The 21282-nt window shown below is 37.2% G+C and overlaps 1 protein-coding gene across 5 annotated transcripts in view; it reads right to left on the reverse strand.

Moving 5' to 3' along the window:
* Positions 1-4815: 4815 nt before the first annotated feature.
* The window catches only part of LOC128999301 (uncharacterized), a 70753-nt gene continuing 54286 nt past the window's right edge, over positions 4816-21282 (reverse strand). The window contains exons 1-15 of one of the 5 annotated variants that reach the window (XM_054425722.1): positions 21173-21261; positions 19593-19688; positions 18452-18679; positions 17463-17620; positions 16670-16781; positions 14305-16393; positions 13743-13951; positions 11302-13219; positions 10639-10829; positions 9784-9837; positions 8658-8837; positions 7982-8132; positions 7524-7655; positions 6960-7148; positions 4816-6803 (exon numbers count right to left, since the gene is read on the reverse strand). In XM_054425722.1, the coding sequence (XP_054281697.1) occupies positions 5878-6803; positions 6960-7148; positions 7524-7655; positions 7982-8132; positions 8658-8837; positions 9784-9837; positions 10639-10829; positions 11302-13219; positions 13743-13951; positions 14305-16393; positions 16670-16781; positions 17463-17620; positions 18452-18679; positions 19593-19688; positions 21173-21217 (6678 nt within the window). In that variant the 5' untranslated portion in view covers positions 21218-21261 and the 3' untranslated portion in view covers positions 4816-5877. Of the gene's footprint in view, positions 6804-6959; positions 7149-7523; positions 7656-7981; positions 8133-8657; positions 8838-9783; positions 9838-10638; positions 10830-11301; positions 13220-13742; positions 13952-14304; positions 16394-16669; positions 16785-17462; positions 17621-18451; positions 18680-19592; positions 19689-21172; positions 21262-21282 lie in introns of those variants that run through there. The other 4 variants (XM_054425721.1, XM_054425720.1, XM_054425725.1 and 1 more) reach the window with 4 other exon arrangements.

Genomic DNA, 21282 nt, shown 5'->3' on the forward strand with positions numbered 1-21282 from the left:
TTTTATTCAAACTTGAAAAGTCGGAGAGACAGGTGTCCAGCCCTTCAAAGAAATTGCCAATGTGGCCATTTGGAGATCGATATATGCTCAGAATTATTATTGATGTTTCTAATAGTTCAATGCCAGTCACTTCGAGGTCTAGATCGACACAATAACTTTCCAAATCAAGGGGTTTTATTGCTAGGTCTTCCTTTGCAAAGATAGCCACACCTCCACCTAGACGTAATCTTCTGCAGTAGCATGCCACTAGCTGAAAGTTTTCGAATTTAGAGTAGAAATCAATTTCCTCTTCCGCCAACCAATGCTCACTTATACATAGGATGTTAAGATATGACTCAGAGCAGAAGACTGGCATCAAATTAAATTTAGTCCTTAGACATTGTACATTTAGAAAGGCTATTTTATTTACATTAGATTTATTTACATTTGTAAGGTCACTAGACTTTGGTTTTAGTTGGAGATTACCTTGACTTGGTTTAGGCCTAGGCCTAGTCTCCCTTGACTCTCTGACACTGTTTTCCCCGAGGCTATTCTGAATAAAAAACGTTTGATCGTGACATTTTTTGGCCAAACTGAACTGTTGAGAAATTCTTCCTTAGCGGCAAAGTCTACTCCTATCTTGAAACTATCACTGATCCCTTTCGTTTCGAGCTTCTCCACTTCACAACCAACGTTGGGGAAGTTTTCAATCAAAAATTGTTTAACTGCATCAACTGATGTTCCACTTTTAACTTTGCCTAGGTGAAACCAGGCTTTCTTCGTCCCTGATATAAAATCACTGTGTTTACCCGAACCAATTACAACTTTCCGGGTGTTTTTATTAAACTGTGACTGTCTAACTTTCTGTTCAAGATGGCGAGTCGCTGTTCCCCTAGCCATTCCTACTTGTGTTCGTTCTGGTTGAAACTTCTTCTGCTTCTCACTCGTCTGCATAAGTGCTGGATCTTTGCTCTTCTTTGTTTCGTCTGCTGTAGACCTGTTTGTACCAACTGCAGTTACATTTGCGTAGCTCTTGTTATTATTTTTATTTCCTCTTACTTCTTTCCATTCAGTGCTGCTTGCATTTTCAGCACCAATTGAGTTTCCAAGCGTAACCATATTATTTATTTCTTCCTGGTTTCCCTCCGAATGTTTTGGGACAGAGGAAGCCATGTTGTGACTTGTCAGGGTTTCGTAGTTGCTATGAAGCCCAGCACCCAAACCATCATTTTGTCCTGAGTTATCCGCCTGGGCGTGGTTGTCAATTTGATTTAGGTTGTCCGACGACACGTCGTCTGTCATATCATACGTCACATCCTGTCTAGAAACACGTTTCAGGGAATCTTGAGAAGAGGTTAGGTTGGAATTAGAATTAGATTTATCAGTTTCTATGCAAGTTTGTTGAGTCGATAATTTAGAAGGGCCTGATGGCAGAGATTTTTGCAGTAAAATAAACATTTTACCTAACATTTTCTGTATGTCTAAGTACTCATCACAGTCGGTCCAAGACTTCTTCAGCTCCGAGAGCCTGGTGGTGCAGGGATCACAGAACCACATCACTGTATCTTCTATTTTCTTGATCGTCTTATATTTCGTGCTTTCAACGTTAACACATCGTCCATGGAACCATTTGTTACAGAACCCGTCACAATTTAGAGCCATATCACTATTTTTAACTTCTTTATTACACTGTCCGCACAGATCGACATCCTCATCCACCGCCATCTTACCCGGATTGGGCTATTGAGCTATATGGGCTTATTAAATTAACAACTGTGTCTAAGGAATATGTTGGCCTTATTCACCTACAAAGTCTTTGTTATGATTACAAGATCCATCTCCATTCATACTTGGCTTAAAAATACCTACTTTGTATGGTCGCCATTTCAATGAAAAGTATTAAGTATTATTGACGCCCATAAAAGAATAAGAACTTACACAAGACTCTAAGCACATTTAATGAGCTTTAAGTTGAAAATAGCATAAAAACTTGACTCTTGTGTGTCATAAAACACCTCTCTAACAGAAGTTGGAGTGTGTTATTATTGTAAGTTTAAATTACCTTACACCATTCTCATGACTTAGTTTATTTTTGTTGAAAGTTTTAATAACAACATTTAAAGACTAACAAATTTACACTTTTGTAAAAATATTAAATTTACACACATAAAGTCCCTATACAAACCTCTATATTTTTGTTAACAGACTGCTTTACATCGCAAAATTGCTATAATCAAGCTTAAACCATATAACAAATTGCAACAGAGAAAGAACTTTTAGTTGGTCCATAAAAGTGAATAGAGCTGTTGTTGCTTGCTTTTACTCTGCAGTATGATATTGTTGCTTTCAAGTGGTTTTATTGTTGACTTGATTACTCTAGACACAAGTCATTGTATTCTACAGCAATAGTTGCTAAAAACGTGATCTTGAAACTTCTTCATTGCAGTTTTCTTGTCATAATTGTATTTACTTTGGGTTATGAGATTGTTTAGTCCACATTTCAAATATTCAATACTAGCTGTACTCGCGGGCTTTGCCCCGCTTAACTTCATAAGTATTCGCATGGCTCAATCACGTCCTGGTTGAAGTTCGTTCCCTACACTCACTCACCTTCTTCAGGTTGGAAATCGTTCGCTGCGCTCACTTGTTTTCAGGTTAACTCGTTCGCTACGCTTACTCGCCTCCAGGTTGATGTTTGTTCGCTACGCTCACTCACTTTTTGGTTGCAAATTAGCTGTTGTCATAAATTTAAAAAATTCATCCCTTTTATTTTTTATAATACTTTGATAAAGGTTTTTATGATTTAATATTTAACATTGGAGAATTTAAACGTTGTTAAGTGCACAGGTGTGCTGCGATTAGGATTTAATACATTTGGACTTATTCAAAAGTAAAATAGTTTTCTGTGCTGTAGAAACACTGTGGCACTATTTCAAAACATGACTAATGCTAATACAGAATGTTGTGATTATTCAAACCTACAAAACAGTTGGTGAAAGTAAACATCTGCTTTTAAATTATATTTATTTGTAAACATTGTAGTTCAAAAAGTCTGACATTGGCCCACTTAAAACCCTCTGGGGCAGAGCCCTTTTGACGGATCAGCACCAAACATCACTCAAACCATCCTTGAAAGATGCTTAATAATGCCTGAAAGTTTTATTACAATCTGTCGAGTGGTTTTGGAGTATATACATAACGTATATACATATATACACACATACATACATAGTTCCTATTTTATAGATATAGATTCCTATTAACAGCATGTGATGTGCTATGGTCCAGAGAGATAATAATTGTGCCCCTTTCCACCTACATTATGAGGGAGTTTCTCTCTTCCTTGCCCCTAACAAACCTTTTGCGCCCCTGGGCCCATTTGTAAAAGCCCGTGCCGATTGAAAATTTTTGGTACTTATAAGTCCTAGTTTATCTCTTTAAATTATCTAGCTCTGATTTGATGTATAAATTTCCCATTGAAAGAATTTGAAATCAAAGAAAAGCAAAGTGAAATAACACAATATTACAATTCAAAATCTTTTGTCCAATCTAATACTCGACAATTAGTTTTGGAGTTTACTGTCAACACTTAATTATCAGTGTGTGTGTTCCAGGTTCCAGTAATAAAAGTGACAAGTAGAAATCTCAGGGATATTTACTCAGCTAAACACTTAGATTTACAAACTTTACAATCAGTTTGCTCACTGTGTAAACAATGACTTAAGAAATGTAGGTCACTCTTCAACCTGACAACTTTTAAAAGCTTTTAAGATGTTCAGTCGAGTTTGTTTCTAAACTTCTTGGATTCAAGATGAGAAACGTGATGATCAGGTCATTACAAACTTTTGTCAGCCAAATCTTTTAATCCAATTTTATGATAATTTCGAAACTTATTTAAAGGATAGATCGTTTGTCTTGACCATACTACTAGTAGGACGGTGGCGACCTCCTGTAATACAGCTGCTAGGTCATGAATTGTGGATACTGTATTTATAGGCATGCACTGTGGATACGATACTCCCTGGTGTGGATTAATGTCCGCACTAGTGAGTACTATGACTATCCGCAGGACTGTACTAATAATTAGGCCAATTCGTTAATACCAAGGCAAAAATGTGGTTCAGATTCCACTATAAACTGTGGGTCCCTTAGCTGCCATTGGCTGTATGGGCTATTAACAGCTGTGTCTAAAGAATATGTTGGCCTTAGTCACTAACGAGACTACAAGATCGTGCCACTCATCTCCTTTCATACTTGGCTTAAAATACCTACTTTGTATGGTCGCCATTTCATTGAAAAGTATTAAGGTATTCACACTTCCTAAGCTAAATTCTTACTGGATGATAGGCCTATTCATTCTCTTTTGCTGCGATTTTCCAACTAGAAAAAAATCTCAATACTGAGCTTGTTTCTGAAATATCTGTAATCTTCAGCTCAGTACTTTCTTGCTAAAACGTTCTTTATAAAAAGTTATAAACTGTTTTAAATCTGTACTTTAGCTTAACGTTTACAGTTGCAGAGAGAACAAATAAGATCCATAGGATGGTGCTCTTGGTTTCCATTCAAGAGTTACACCAGAGCTGGCAATTTCTTAACTATAGCTAACCAAAAGCTTTCTCCGAGTGATTGGTCCGTCTGTCTAATTCATTGAGGCATGACTTCAGTGCTTTGGTGCATTGGATTGGGGTTCTGCGAAGAGATATTATATATTGCATTCTTTGTAATACAATTATTCGTAATAGTTTCAGCAAAACCAACAAAGGTTTTCGATAGATACTTACTAACTTACTAGAAATGAAATACCTCCTGATTCAAGGGTGAAAGAAAAAAACAGACTCAACGTGGTATGTTGTATTATTGAAAAACATAAACCGATACATAAATACTAATAACATTATGTACATCCTAATGAGGCAGGCTCAGATCTTTGTTGACGGCCAAGTTATGCTAGGCTGAGACGGAAACTTAAATTGGTGTCAAAAGTTTGGACGACGGGGAGTGCAAATTGACCGAGAATGGACGGGAATCAAAGTTCTGCAGTGCATCGGTTTAAGTAGAGGTATATCACCAATGTGAATAAAAAAATGATTCAACAAACAGAAACAACAATAATACTTTGATAAGCGGGTTGATAAAAAAAATACTGCTCAATACAATAAAATGTTACAGGTAAGTATATATGTAGGTATAAGTAGATATTTGCAGTATATACATATTCAAATACAACAATACTGTTCAGGTTTGTAACAGTAATAAAAAAAACCGATTGCGAGCATTTCCAAATAAAATCAGGATGACTGATTTTGAAAGCAACTCTTATAAAAATAAATAGTAAATTATATCTCTACAATGGTAAAAGTATAAACATTACACAGCAAAATCACACAAACATTTACACAACAAAAACCAAATGCCGATAACATAATATGTACAATGTAAAACAATAGTCAACTTACTGACAACTAGTTGACAATGTCAAGAAGTATCCCGCAAAACACTAGTGTTTTGTTTTCTTCCATCAACGCCGTGTTTTACTTCAGATGTGTATAAAAACCAGCATCACTGGACGGATAGAAATAATTTTAAAAGCAGTAAAAAGCTCCGACTGTCTTCAAAAAAGGTCTGGTACGATTAACCTACCTGTAATATAATAGACATTTCATTGGCCCGAATCATAAAATGCAAAGCATACGGTTTTTGATTAGGAGCCTATTTCACTAAAGCGTAGATGTAAAATCTAATCTAAATTATCACAAATTATCAACATGGTTCAAAAATTTCAAATCTATAACTTTCCTCAGAGTTTGCCATATTCTCAGTCATGACATCAAAAAAAGGATTGAGTAGAGCATTGTTTAGTTTATAACAGATTTGACGACAGGAAATTAAAGACTGACTTTAAGAAGATACTAATGACTCAAGTTTATCCTGTTTCTTAGAAGATCCCAGTTGGTTGTCTTCAACTTGATCTAGTTTGTCTGATGAGCCCACTCCGCTGTCTTCCCCCGGGTCGGTCGCTCCTCTGTCTAGCTTACCAAACAGCTCAACATTGGTTTCAACTTCATCTTGGTCGTGCAAAGAACTTCCTTTGCTGCCTTCAGCTAGATTCCTCTCCAAACAACCTTCTACGACTTTAAACTTTTCTTGAAATTCCAAATCAATATTTCCTTTTAAACTGTCAGCAGCACTTGACTTTGCTGAAGATTCAATTTCCTCTCTTGTATCTGTATTTTCTAAGGACTCCATTCTACCATTGATTTGTATTGCTTTATCTACACACTCCATCCAACTGGGTTCAACTCTACAATTTTCTTGACTCTGCACATTCTTCTCTTCAAGATTGACAGATTTTACAGGAGTTTCTATTTTAACTACTTTAAACCTTTCCAACCCATTCAGTTGACTGTCTTCTAACTTATACACATTCCCAGATTGGTATACATTGGTAACCTCTACCCTCTTCTCATTTCCAGATGGTTCTACCTTACTGCCTTCTACCCTGTTGACTACTTCTGATGATTCCACCTTCCTGTCGTTCATTCTCTTTACATCTCCTGATGACTTCGCCTGAAGTTTGTCTAATGACTCCTCCTCGTCCAGTCTGTCAGATGATCCCACCCCACTGTCCTCACCTGCTGAGTCTGTTCTACCAAGGTCCAGCTTTAGTCTCTCCCTTGTATGCCGCAGTTCTCCTAGTGTTGGACTCACTTCTGCTGGAGTTGATTCTCCAGACAGTTCAGCCGTCAGTTGTAGCTCTTCAGGTTTCAATTTTCCCGATGATCTTTTTGGATCTACTTCCAGCAACTCGGTGTTCACTGTTTCATCTGAAAAAATAATTCATGTTACTTGGGAAAAATATGAAATGTTATCTAATACAATAAATTCTTTGGATTTTGACTATGCCAATTAATTTCATTAACTCTAGAAGTACGATTAACTCTAGAACTCTATAAACTAATCTTAAATGTCTGTACACTCACCCAGAGAGGCAGGACCAGTCCGAGGTATGACCAGGGCATCTGTATCGGCCGCACAAGGCTGGAACTCTACTAGGAAGTCGTCGTCGTTGAACCCCAGACTGCCAGGGAAGAACTGACATGAGTCACCCATCTGGAAGGGACGAGCTGAGCTGCTGATGAAGAACTCACCATCATCCAGGTTCATCTCTGCTGATACATCAGGAAATAAGTAAAATAGGTGTTTTGTATGTTACTACTTAAAGAAGCTGGAGAAAGTATGTAAAGTGTATGTATAGTATTGATGTTGCAATTATTATTTTGTTAGGTTGTTTGTAACGAAGAAGTCAAGTATCAAGACTTTTGAAAAATCCTCTACTGTGTTTCTTGTGATGACGTTTGAGCTAATAACTTTTTAAGTCAATGCTATTACTCCTTGAGAGACACACTCAGAATTTCAACACAATCATGTTTTCGTATGGCAGTTTGACCCGTAGTAACTGTTGCATTACCGATATTGCTTTACAGGAAATTAAGTTTCTCCCTGTGGAAAACACTACAAAGTCACAAATATTACAAGTCACTTACGAGTCATCATGTCAAAGTCCAGATTGCTGAGTCTGTAGAAGTCGTACTCCGACTCAGGAATTTGGCGAGGTCCCACACCATCTTCTTCTTCCTCTTCTTCACTCTCTACTTCTCCCTCACCGTACTCCCAGTCTGCCAAACATAACGTCAGTTAGCTCAAAGAAATTCAAAGGTCAACTCACTAGGCTAGAGAAGTGTAGTCACAAATGTCTCCTTTTATTGTTTTGCATAAATATATTTTATCTTTTAAATTCAACTGCAAAACAAAATAAAGATTGGAAAAGGGCGTAATAGGCTAGAATGACAATGTCAATGCATTAATTTATACAAGTATAAGAGAACACCAAGCCCGGATTTTTTTTTTTTTAAATACATCTCTGTTTATGAATTTATGATTTGAAAATTTATAAAAATTAACTAACGAGACATAGAGTAAGTTAAAGTTATAGTCCTGTCACCTGTGTATGTAGAGTAGTCGTAGGTGGAGGGGGATTGCCAGCATGGTCGCTGTATGCAGCTCTCGTCATCTGAGCCTGGCTCTCTGGGATACTCGTACACGCAGTGGTACTTTTGTCTCTTGAAGCTAACGTTGCGTCTTGCACCAAGCACCTGGACACAACAGCCATTAGACAGATTGTCCATACCCAGAGTCTCTACACATCCCACTCACCATATGAGAAAATCCTGTTTTATCTAGTAGGAATAAACTAACATGGCATCCACTCGTTGACTCGGAGCACCACTACTCTGAGTTTTAGCTCTGTCTCTACGACATTTGTCTCAACCAGAGAGAGGACATCGTCATGTAGCCAATGAGAGGGGTCTCGTCGGGCATTTCTAGACACGTTCCAAAGGTCAGGTCCTAGGACTGATCCCCTAGAAGGGTAGGGATCCGACGATGACCTTCGGTGGTGTCAAAAGCAATACACAAGAGGTAGGACTCATCAAGAGGTAGGGAGGAACTTGGAACGTATGTTCGAACGCCCACAGCATATCACTCCACCTGGCGGAGTTGAATGTATTCTTCACATCAAGAGTGACTTCACACTCTGTATTGCCTAAACTACCTCCTGGATGACATCAACGATCCACTATCATTATTATTACACGTACAAGTCATGACAAAAATCTTACCTTCTTTTTCTCAGCTGATCGCAGTGCAGATTTTGTCGGGGTGGCGTTCCTGTCCCAAGTTGAAGGGGTGAACTCTGTCGTACTACCGCAGCTTGAACTATCATCTTCATCATCGTCTTCTTCTTCCTCCTCCCCTTCTGAAATCCTTGCCATGGAACGATCAGACGTACCTTCTTGTGGCTGCAAAATGAACAAATAGTTTCAGTAATTGCAAACTGCATCCAGTCAACTTGTCCCTAATCAATAGTGTAGGATCATCAGTATCGTCACTATAATTTAAACACCCCCGCCGCAGCAAACCTGCAGATTAAGGATTAAGCGAATTTCAACTTATCTGATTGATTACATTTTTACTAAAGTATTTCTATAAATAAGACATATTTATTCCCAATTTACAAAACATTAGATTTAACGAGTGCTTAGGTTTGCTGCTACGGGGAAGGTAAACAGATTTTTTTTGACCATACGTCAATTATAAGATGAAATAAATAAATTTGCCAAATTTTATCAACATATATCCATAAACAAGTAAACTAAAACTTTTTTAATTTTCTCCGTGACCGTTAGGCATACAACAGCGCTTCAATATAGGCCCTACTTAATTTTTTTTTAAGCTGTAGGCCTACGAACCGCGTGCGGACAGGTTTGTCATGACTAGCTAATTTTTACTCCCGAGGGGCTTAAAACGCTTTTTACTGCCAAGAGAGTAAAAATGCTACTTTAGACCCGCAATGTGTGCATTTAAAAAGGCTGGTTTGCTGCAGTATGACAAAAAATAATTAATGTTAGCCTATTTGCATAAATGCTACAGGAAAATTTAAAATTGGCACCGCTAACGCGCTAAACTTTTTAACAGTTTTGGATTAGATTGTTTTTATTGACACTCTGTGTATGTTTAATGAAAAGCATGCAATTTTTTTTAAATCCGCATTCAGGGATTTTTTTTTTAAATTACACCATAAAAAATTTTCCCTCAGCCGAGTTATATGGTATATAATATTGATCCATAACCATGCAATCTAAAATAATAGAAACAAACGAGGTTTTGATCATGGACAATAAAGCAATAAAGGAACACTTAAAAAAGAGGTGGATAAAGAGAGAGAAGGAAAAGAACAGTCCGTACCTCCAAGTCATCACAAGCTATGACCACTCTAACCGCTTCTTCCTTGTCACCATCCTACATAGAGGAAGAAGAAGAAGCATTAGACTACATAGAGCAAGAAGACAGGAGAAGGATAGGCCTACTACACAGAGTATAAAAAGAGCACACATAAAGATAGGAATGGGAAGAATATTCAACAACAAAAGCCAAAAGTATAAAAACAAGAAAGCAAGCCTTTTTTACACTACAACTACAACAGCAATGTAATACAATACAAAATGAACTTCCACTTAAAGCAGGTATGGTTCTATTTGGTGGATCTATGATTTTAAAATACTATATTGTGGTGTATGTTTATTTATTTAACCTTTACTCACATAAATAAGTACACTCTTTGAAGGAAGGAATAAGATTAACAATAAGCAATTTAAATAGTATGATGGCACAGAACTACTTACATAAATTTATTTAAAAAATATTTCCCACTAATCATTATGATATCAAAGCCCAAATGCCTTACATTTTACTGAATGAAAAGTTCTTTTTACTACACGACTCATTTGAGAAAGCTAATTTTTTATTAGCTAAAAGTTAGGTGATTTTAAGGGATTCAGCTCATCTAGCTTACCTACAAAAAGGTCTCTAAGCATAACACGTTTTACTGTATAAAATAGCACCATAGACTATTAGCCCCATTTTTTCAGGTGAGCTAGCCCCCCTTTCAGAAAAAAACTTGAAATCTGCCACTTGGCTTTCTTTTAAAAATGTGGCCTCAAGTCGGGGTTGAAAATGTAAAAATTATTTTGAAACATAGGTAAGTTTAATGAGTACTTGCTGCACCACAGTTCAAACAGTATTAGCATAGTCTTCACTCACCCGCCAGATAAATTCACCGCTAGAGCTGGAGTGGTCCTCCGAGTCGTCAGAGCTGTCGCTCTCCCAGTCCGGAGTGTAGTTGTCGTTGTCGTTGTCGTTATCAGCGTCAATGAACGATGTTGTCATCATATCCTCTGCTTCTGGTCTGCTCGTTAGCTCCATCAGCTGGTTCATCGTCGGTCGCCACGAGCCTTCAACAACAAACATGGTCAGTTTAGGTGACTTTGGTGAGACTAAGATTTTACTCAGTGTGGATGATGCTAAGTCTAGTCTTTATGGTGAGTAATAAAACATTGAGCACATAAGAAGAAGTTATCCAAATTGGGGAAAGGTAGAAATATTTATTTAATGTCAAGTATTTTAAAAAGCTATAGAAAATATGCATGGATTTGGTTTTTTTATTAATTTAACTACCCAAGCCTTTTCATTGTGTTTCAAACGAGCCTCATTACAAGTGTGTACTCAATTCAAGGCCAAAAACTTAATTCAGTTAATTGTAGTTTGATTCAGCCAAATTCAGTTACAATTAACAATTTATAAAAACATTTGGACTCTTAGTACAGTTTAGATTTAAATTCATTTAATTATTAATATTTTTCTTTGAAATCTTCTTCACCCTCCATTTAACCTAAATAACCCTTCAAAGATACTTTAGAAACACACCTTTATCAGCATCTTCAGGGGAAGGCATTGGAGCTTTGGACATAACAGATGATTCTAACGCCAACGTCATTCCTTGCAGCATCTTCTCCCTGTCTGAAGAGTCATCAGGAGAATCTTCGGAGGTGTTCTTTTCTTCTGTGGGAAACCTGAGAATGATCTCGTTGGCTAGACTGCTCAACGATGGGACACTCTTTACCTCTGTCTCGGCTTTCATGAGTTTGGTGAAGAACATCTTACTCTCAACAGTAGGTGTAGAGGTGAAGGAAGAGAGTTGGGAGTTGTCTTTGCTCTCATCAAACGACACATTATTTGGAGTGGATATTGCAAGGGTAGAGTTAACATCGTAGAACTTTGCGGCAATCTCCAGCAAGTCAACACTCGGAGACTCTGGAGAGTTGACCGAGACTTCACACTTTACAATGGGCAACAATTCCTCAGCGTTTGGCCACATATTGGGGTTCAAACTAACAGATTTGTCATTCTTGGTTTCTTTCTCTGAATTTGAAAGCAACACTGATTTCAACCATTCTTGCGGCGTAGAATTAATCTCCAACCCACTTTCAGGCACTTGGATTTGCACCTCTGAGCTCAACAGTTTATCTATCCTGTCACAGTCGTTCTTTGGCGTATTGCAAATTTGGAGAGTGTCGGGATCGGTTTCTTGTGCATTTTCAATATTTTCATCATTTGATTTTTCACTATCTACTTCTGTTTCTGTCTCGGTCAAATCACTAGATTCAACTGTTTCACTCAATTTAGATTCACTCTCTTCTACAAGCACTCCAGCTTCAACCAAGTCTTGAACGATTTCTTCTGCTTCGTTATTTGGCTTGATCTCCTCTACAGGTTCTACAACCTCCCTATCCATCAGCCCCAAATCAAATGGTAAACTTGGCGGGCCGCTGTCAAACAAGTCTGACCTTACAGATGACGGAGAGAGGTAAAAGCCTGACAAGTTGCCTCCAGTTTCTGATGATGAGAACGACACAGCCGCTCCTGTTCTACTTGAACCAGTGGACATCGGTGAGAGAGTGCAGCTGTCCGGTGTACAGGTTAGGTTATTCCTATCAACTGACAACATGTTATCGTCTGCCGAGTGGTAACAGGTGTAGGTTTCTGAGTTGGCTGGGCTGCTCGCCACAGACTCCATTACCTGTTTGACAAAGGCTAATTGTGATTTTGGTCTCTGACTTTCATAGAGTATGACGTCATTTGTCTCAGTATCCACAATTAACAGATCATCTATCTCCTCCTTGGGGTTTTCTTTTACCTTTTGTATCTTGTCTCCACCCTCCAGATCCTCCACAGTGACCAGAACGTTGTCACTCTCTGTGCTCTCAGAGCTACAAACATCAAGAGCACTTTTGATGTCTTCTTCAAACCTCAAGCTGTCTTCCACTTTATTTACATCCAAGTATATAACAGGACTGGATTTTCCCGAAGATTCTAAACTCTTCCCCGTTTCATCCAACAATAGTGACGACTGGTTGGAACTAATACTCTCTCTCTCCTCAAATATCGGTGAGAGAGGTGCAGGGTAGGTGTTGTACTGAATCACCAGATCCGTACGTTCCTCCTCAGGTGACACATCCTCTTCAGTTTCTGCTCGCTCTGGGTTCTGTGCACAAGGCAGCTTCTCTCTCAGCTCATTTCTGATTGCTGTCACAAATTCCTCGTTGATGTCCAAGTTCCTTCCATTCTCTTCAGCCTCTGTAGGCAGCCATCCATCGTTGTCCAAGCTTGTGCCCGGTGGAGGGTGAAGGTACCAGCCTTTTGTCTGACTTGCTTGGAAAAAGCGGTCAATATCTGAGTCCAGAGCAATATCCAGTTTGTCCAGTCTTTCCTCATGCCTCTCATTTTTCACATCCTCTGAGAGTTGGATGGTGGTTACCACATCTCCCTGCTGATCTCTTGCCACCTAAAACCAGTAAAACATCCATTAGCCCACTCGCATTTAAATGAACACAATAGCATTTATAGAAAATCAACAACTAAAGTATTACTTTAACGTGATTTCAACTTCAAGGAAGAATGAGATTTTAAATTTAGATCCATGCTTCATTTTAACAGTTCATGTATATATTTTTCATTAAAAATCTTTAAATATTGGTAATATGAAAAAGGGTCTAAGGTTTGTTGTAATAGCATATAATTATTAGGAAAAGTCCATCCTGACACAAAAAGACAATAAAATACCGGACATTAGCTCGGTGTATATTTAGCTGTCCCTGACAGAATTATCAACAGGAATGCAATTAAATAATTACCATTGTTAGTCCACAAACTATGAGAAGTAGCTCTTAAAGTCCACCCTACTTAACAGCGCTTTCAGGGAAACATATTCTAATCATACGTCTGAACCACGGTGTTTACAATGCATAATGAATACTCATTTAGCTAATATTATAAACACAACAATCCAGTCATCCCAGTGTATTTACCTCAGTCTCAGTAGTCTGCTCCTCTCCCTGCTCCAGCTCCGCCTCTATGTCTTCCAGGTTGTACTTCTCGTCACATCCGTCCTCCACACTCTCACTGAGACTTCCCTTATCCCGGAACCCGGAGTCGCTGCTCCGCTCATCGTCCGGAGTCAACAACTTCCCGTCCTCGTCATCCTCCATGGTCATACTGTGGTTCTTAAAGCAGAAGCCTGCAACAGATGGAATCATGGTGGTCTACTTAGACTAAGTGGAGCTTTGTTTTAGCTGATATTTTGTTGTTTACATCTACCTCAAACACACAGTGCTAGATAGAATTCTTCTAAAACTTGAATACAAATCTACCTGTAGGACTAATGGATCAACATAATTTAAAAAATATAAAAGAGAATTTTTGCCAAAAAATGTTGGAAAGAAATCTTCTGATATTTTTGACATTTAAAAGTACAAATCTTTGATAAAACCATCACTTAAGTAAAATCATTCCACCTCTTAAGAATCTTGCTACCAAAGTTACCCTAACATGTCGTAATTAATTAGCAAAATATTTTATTAAGTTACTCACTTTCAGACAGTTTGGCGACGTCCTCCAAACGATTTTTTACTTCTTCCATTTGTTGATCTTGGCTGTGTTTCCCATTCAGATTTTCAAAAATATCCATCTGATCACACATCATTACAGTTTTTTCCACAGAATTGAAACCATCGTCAAACTTTATCTTGGGATTAAGGATATCCATTTCATCAGCATAATCAAAAGTGTTTTCCTCTCTATTTTTGTTGTTGAGTTCTAAATCATTATTAACGTCTTCAATGTTGCTTTGTAGCCTCTGGCGGTGAGTTTCGGCTAAAAACTCGTCCCAATTGTTCAGGGGCTTATCGTCCATTTCATCTTCACTTTTTGAAAATTCATCAGTGGACTCATCGCTAGTTTGCTTGCCAAAAGTCGTCTTCAGCCCTTTAAAGTAATCAAGAGTGAAATCTTCGCATGACCCTAAAATAACAGAGGACTCTTGATTGTGAGGTGGTTTACTGGAGACGAAAAAAGATTCTGTTGTCTCAGAAAAAGTTGGATCAACGTCTGAAACGCTTTCATCGACTGAAATGCATCTTCGCTCCCTCACAAATGGAGTGCTTGTTACTACACCAGTAGTTGTAAACTCAGATTTATCAGAAACTGTTATATCTTCTAAAACTTTGTTGTCGTCTTCGTTTTCAGAGTCAGAGCTTGTCATGACCAATCTGATGTTTCTTCTTACACGTGTTACATTTGGTAAAACCATCTCGTTCTCTGATTCGCTGTCCACATCCAAAATACTTGCTTCCGTAACTACAATTTCAGGTACAAACGTGCAAGAGCTTTCATCTCTTAGTAGTAAAAAATCATTCACTGTCAAAGGAACATTTTTTTCAATTTCATTTTCATTTGTTAAAAGTTCCACATCTGTTTTATCTTGGTTGGCAAAACCACTGAGCAAATCTTCATCTACAACTAAGCACTCAGAGGGTTCAGGTTTACAATTTTGTTCGCTAACTAAACACTTAAATTGGACATTATCGATTGATACATCAACACTACTGTCTGCTAAATTTTCATTTTTTGTTTCTACTACACAGTTATTAGGAACTAAGTTAACACTGGTGCTACCGACAGTGTCTTTATCATATTTGCTTGTGATTTCTCTGTTATTTATCGTGGCACTGTGATTTCGTTCACTATCAATGAACGTTTTCACATGAATCACTTCATACTGTGTCGGTGTTGAGGTTTCAGAGGAGGACGTCTGGCTCGACTCGCTCGTCTCTGGACTTTGCACAACTCTCATTGATTTCGGTGAGAGTTCACACTGAACTCTAGCTGCTGGAGAGGATTGTTGAAAGTTGTCATTTACAATTTTAGCTTCAACTATTTCAGATCGTGCGATCAAAACGGTTTCTGAAAAAGTTGTCAATGAGGGGGTTGAGGGTTTTTCCGAGGCTTCATTGGATAAAAAATCCAACTCAGGTTGTTGCTCACTCCTCACAAACTGCAGAGAGTTCTCTCTAGACTCCATGTCCCGCAGCTTCCACTCAGCTTGCAGTTGCTTCAGGGCGTCTTGGAACTCCTCCCCCAGGACAGCACCCCGAATGTTACCTTCACTGCCAAAACCCACTCCAGTGAACTTCTTCTTCTTGTCCACCGAGTACTGCCTAGTCAGTGAAGGCAGCGAGTCCGTCTCACTTCCCTCACTCTCAATGTGTGTCAGTATCATCAGATCCGTCACACTCTTGGACTTCTCCTTCACCTTCTCGGAGAACTCTCCCCGCTCTATCCTCCCTCGCCAAGTCTCCTCCTCCGTGTCCGTCCCTGAGGAGTCTCGTCTCAAGCTGTCCACTAGACTGTCAGGCTGCGTCGTCCCCACTGTTGTCACTCTGTTGCTGCTCATCGGACCCAACCTAAAGTCCAACACTGGGTTTCTGTCTTCTTTCATCGGGCTCTCCTGTCTAGAGTCGTCTGAAGATGAGGATGTTTTCTCCAGCGCCAAGGCATCGTCCAGGTCTTTTATTGCCTCTGAGATTTTCTTGACAAACTTGACATCCTCTTCGGTGTTTGTTTCAACTCCTCTCAACCAAGAGTCAAACTCTTCTGTATCTCTAACTTCTTTCTTTTCCCCCTGAAAGTAAAAAGTTTTATGTTACTAAAATTTTAGTTCAAAATAAATGCCTGAAAGAATATATTTTTTGACTATATAAAAATGAAAAGAAATAGATCTTCTCAACATTATTTTAAGTCATAAAAACTTTGTTATTAGGGTTATTATGTATAAGGAAATAACTTTGCAGCCCTGTAAAAATTAAAGTAATGAAAATACTTTGGATCAGTGATGGTAGTGATAAGCTCAGAGAGTTTTTAATACCTACCGGTGTGATATGAACAACAATTAAAGTACCTCTAAAGTCCTTGATACATCCTCCACGGAGCCATGTAGGTTAGTGAGACTGGGCGATTGCTGCTTCTTCAACACAGGCAGACTAGTCTGGGAGAAGAACTCTCCACCGGAACTGCTGTGGACAGTCAATGTAGGACTAGTGTCAGTAATCAGTAATCAAACTAGGAACTACCACGTTACAAATCCAAGTAGATATAAGTTCAAGTTCTTTGTCATCAATCAATACAAGTTTTACAATCAATCAATCAAAATAACTTTATTCATATTGCACATTTTGTACAGAATGGAGTCAGTTATGAAAACACAATATTAAACTTAAAGACTACTTACAGAGAATATTGTACAATAGACATCGTCAATACTGATTTCTTGTCTAAATGTCATAATGTTATGTTATATTGATTAATTTTCTTATCTTGTGAGAATCAAAATGGTGTTTGAAAGTAAACAAAAATCTGTTATAGAGAAACTTTTAACATAATTGCCTTGTTGTTTTGTTTAGGAGCTTGACCCTATAATATCAACACTAAAACATCTTGTGTTTAATGTTATGCTATGTTGATATTGGGTCCTTGATTTATTTAACTCACCAACTCCATCCTGTTTGTTTTGTTAAGGACGTTCATATCAAACAATGCAGGCCCTACCATTCTAACAAACATGAGTAACGATCTAAATTTTACAATGTTGATAAAATGCTTATTGATGAATCCAAATGGTGTTTTGGAATGAATAAAGTCGTTGTAAGAGGAACTTTTTATGATAATTAATAACAGAGTGAACACTAGTTTACCTGGCTACAGAGAGCTGGGGCGAGGATGTGCCAGGAGTAAGGTTGACATCTGACAAGGACTTCTTGACCAGATCCAGGATGTCTCTGTCAGTTGACTTTATCTCTAGATCTACACCAGAGTCAAAGTCACTTCTGGCTGTCATTGTTTCTAGCGTTATCTGAAAAACCAAAGACAGTTCCCAGTATGACTACGATGATTAAGTTTTCCTGTCTCAGTGAAATGATTTGCTTAAAGTGTCTGGTTGAGCTAATGTAAGAAAATAATCTTACAATCAATCAATAACAACACAATAATCTTACAATAATCTTATAATCTTAAATTATCTCTTGTAATGTTGGAAATGTAAGAACACAGCAAATAATTAAAACACAAACACATGAGTAGGCAGGAAGAGGGAGATGGGAGTACCTTAACAACAAAATATCTTTCACAGAAAACACTTGATTCTGATCAGTTATTTTCTCTGTGCATATTTTTACATGCTTGTGTTTATATTTTATTGTGTGGAAAAACAGATAACATGTCCAAAATACTGTCCAAAAATAATTTAAAAACTGTATTTCAAATAAAAATCTTGGAAGTAAGAAATTTGCTAAAAGTAAATGCAAAATGTTATGTGAAAGCAATAATTAGAAGAGAGTCTAATATTGCAAAAGTTCACAGATTTCATACTGAAACCTAAACAAAACTCCTGATTTATATTACATTGTATTTTCGTTATTGCTTACAGCTACAGCAAGAATTCAATTTTAGTATTTCAGAAGTTTAAGGTGAGGGCAGTTTGTGAAGGATCCTGATAATGAAGTAAAATTCATCAAAAAGACAGTTTTGGATTGAAAACATTCTTTTCAGATGGATTAAAGATATTTAGACTAAACATTGATGGTTCAAAGAACGACTAGACAATTTTTTTTTATTAATTTCTAGTTTCCAAGTTCTGATGCCCACCCCAGCTGATTTTCACTTTACCAAAGGTCACTTGACCTACCTCAGGTGTGGAGGTGGTGGGTTTGAGTGCGTCCCACCTACGCTGAAAGTCCTCTTCACTGTGACTGGTGTGCAGATGGTTCAGCATGGCCTGCACATGGTCCAGTGCGGGACGGGTCGCCGCAGTGCCCCAGCAGTGACACATGAGACTGTACAAGGCGGGGGCATGTCGGGGATGTAGTGCGGGGGGCGGCAACCTCACACCTCCACCTAGCACCTTCACTATCACCTAGTGAACCACATACATTAGTTTTTTCTTTGTATTAATTCATTCTGGCAACTATCATTGCCTGTGAAAATAACAATTGTTTATTGTTCGATTTTTAAAATCCAATTCATATTTCATTTCCATTCAAGGCCCATTAAAGCTATTTTTAATGTCAAACAAAAGGCAAACTGCACACAGCATTGATCAGTGAGTGATACAAAAAATACACTTCATCGCAAAATAAACACTTCTCTCTGTTGTTTACCTATGAACTATTGCAACTCTACCTTCTCTTCAGCCAACAGCGCTGCTTCATCACTCATATTAACCCTTCGTTGGTGTCTTTGATTTTAAGACACAATGTTAGACAAACAATGCTTTTTATACATATTAATACAAAAACGTATTAAAACCATGTATATAATCAACAAAATTGTACATGAAATAAAAAAACTCTTACTTTAAATATTTATAAAAATATATAGCAAACTAAAACAACAACATCGGTGACTCACGGAGCCGGGCTTTGTGCTATGCAACTCTTCGGGCTTCAACTGATTAATAGGAGTTTTACGGGGGAGGTGTGAGATCAAAATAATGTTCAATCAGTTCCTAGAAAGATGCACTTGAGGTACTGTTACTCCTAAAGCTGCCGACTGGCAATATCTCATATTTACAAATGCACCTGGAAGAAAACTATGTGGTATCACTAACGTAGGATTAAAAAAAAGTAAAGAAATTGACTGTGTAAAAAAAACCTAGTAGTAGTAGAAATTAACCTAGTACTTAGAATTTAGGAAGAGAAAAGAAAACTTTGTGGCCTATGTAATATGTGAGTTTGGTTTAAACTTCCCCCTCACAAAATCGTAAAATAATTGATAATTTTATCGTCTAAGATTGCATAATAAGACATGATAAGTTGACAGCGTGTTACCTGGTCGTCAGAGAGTTCAGAGTACGGCATCTCTCCCAGCTGACATATCTCCCACAACAACACTCCCAGACTCCACACATTGGCCTCCGGGGTCACCTGCAGCAGTCACATGTGCACGTTAATTATTTGTCAATGTTTTCATATGGATTTTTTTTATCAAACGAACCTTAGTCAAAATTCTGCCATTAACTGTCATTTTTCATTACAGCACACAAATACAGGTACTCCTTGCTATGCGCAGTAGATGATGTTTGACAAAGTTCTGCAAAAGCTCTTTCAGTTTGTAGATTGCTGCCTTAAGAGAAAAAAATATTTTACATTCTCTTCTAACAAAATACAATTTTTATCTAGGTTGTTTTATTCAGTCTCATTCTTTCTAGCTATGCCGAAACAGAAACCGTTCCACAGATGCATAGCCTTTTTTGATAGTTGCAAATTATTAAAATTTATGTACCAGGGCCGCATTTACCAAAGACTACCTTTTCTGCAAAATTATAGTTGATGGGTAAAATTTTAGATCGAAACTTGATCAATGAAAATGTTTCTTTAATGGAAAAAGAAAGCTTGTCTACAAACAAATCTATGAAGATTTGTGTTTTTCTTAAGTAAGAGTTTTATGTATGTAGGCCTATATTGCAAGAAAAGCTGTTTTGTAAAAAAAATTCTAATTAATGAGGCCTACACGTAAACACAACATATAAACTAACAACAGATAAAATGTTCAGACAAATTACAACAAGATGTTTTTTTTTTTAAACATTTAATTTCTTCAAACAGTTTTGTTATAATTCCATTCTCAAGGCTTTTTTAATATGTCTGTCCTCCCCATGAATGTGTATTCTATACTCATAAAATCTCACAAGTTAAAAACAAAATTGCAACTCATTTTCAAAAATAACAAATAATAGATTTTGGTTATTAAAGTTACCTACAAAATTTACGTTGGGGAACCACATTAATGTAAATTATCTTTACTTGTGTTATGATGATCTATCTATTTCTATTAAACCTAAGTAAAATCTTACTGATTTAAGTTCCAAATTAAATTGTTCTGTAAATTTATAATTCCATTTTGTAGGTGGAATTAATACAATTTATTATAACAGTCTTTAATTTTTTTTTTATTTGTACTGTTTCTTGTATTAAAAAAAAAGAATCAAACATTTTGGTCTGGCATTTGATATCTGTTTTTTGTTTTTTGTTTATTCATTGTTTAAAAGGTCTCAGAGTTTTCAACCTCAAATAACCATATTTTATTTTTAATAAAAGAAGTGTTCTATAATACCAATATAATTGTTTAATACTTGTATTACTAGAGTCTTAGACGGAAAAATTGGTATTGTTGTGTCTTGTGTCAAAAGACAATTATTTTATTTACAGAGACTTAACAGTTACTTAAAAACTCTTAACTCAGATTATATATTAATTGTAGCAAAATATTCAAAGTGTATTTTACATTTAGTTTACTTTTATTATAATTTCATTTTTTGTATCTGCGTTATCTAAAATAATTGGTTAGAGATTATCAGTTTATAGCACTCCTAAAATAAAACACACACTAAGTCACGCAAAACACTCACATCCACACCCCCATCCAGCACCAACTTCAACTTGTAAAAGCACATTTTCCATATGAATCAGGTCTTGAACCGGTTTCCATCCGTACCCAACAATGAATGGTCCAAAAGTC

This window comes from Macrosteles quadrilineatus, unplaced genomic scaffold (assembly GCF_028750875.1).
Source record: "Macrosteles quadrilineatus isolate MER2022 unplaced genomic scaffold, UCM_ALF_1.0 Scaffold_8__2_contigs__length_117827958, whole genome shotgun sequence".
Taxonomy (NCBI): domain Eukaryota; kingdom Metazoa; phylum Arthropoda; class Insecta; order Hemiptera; family Cicadellidae; genus Macrosteles; species Macrosteles quadrilineatus.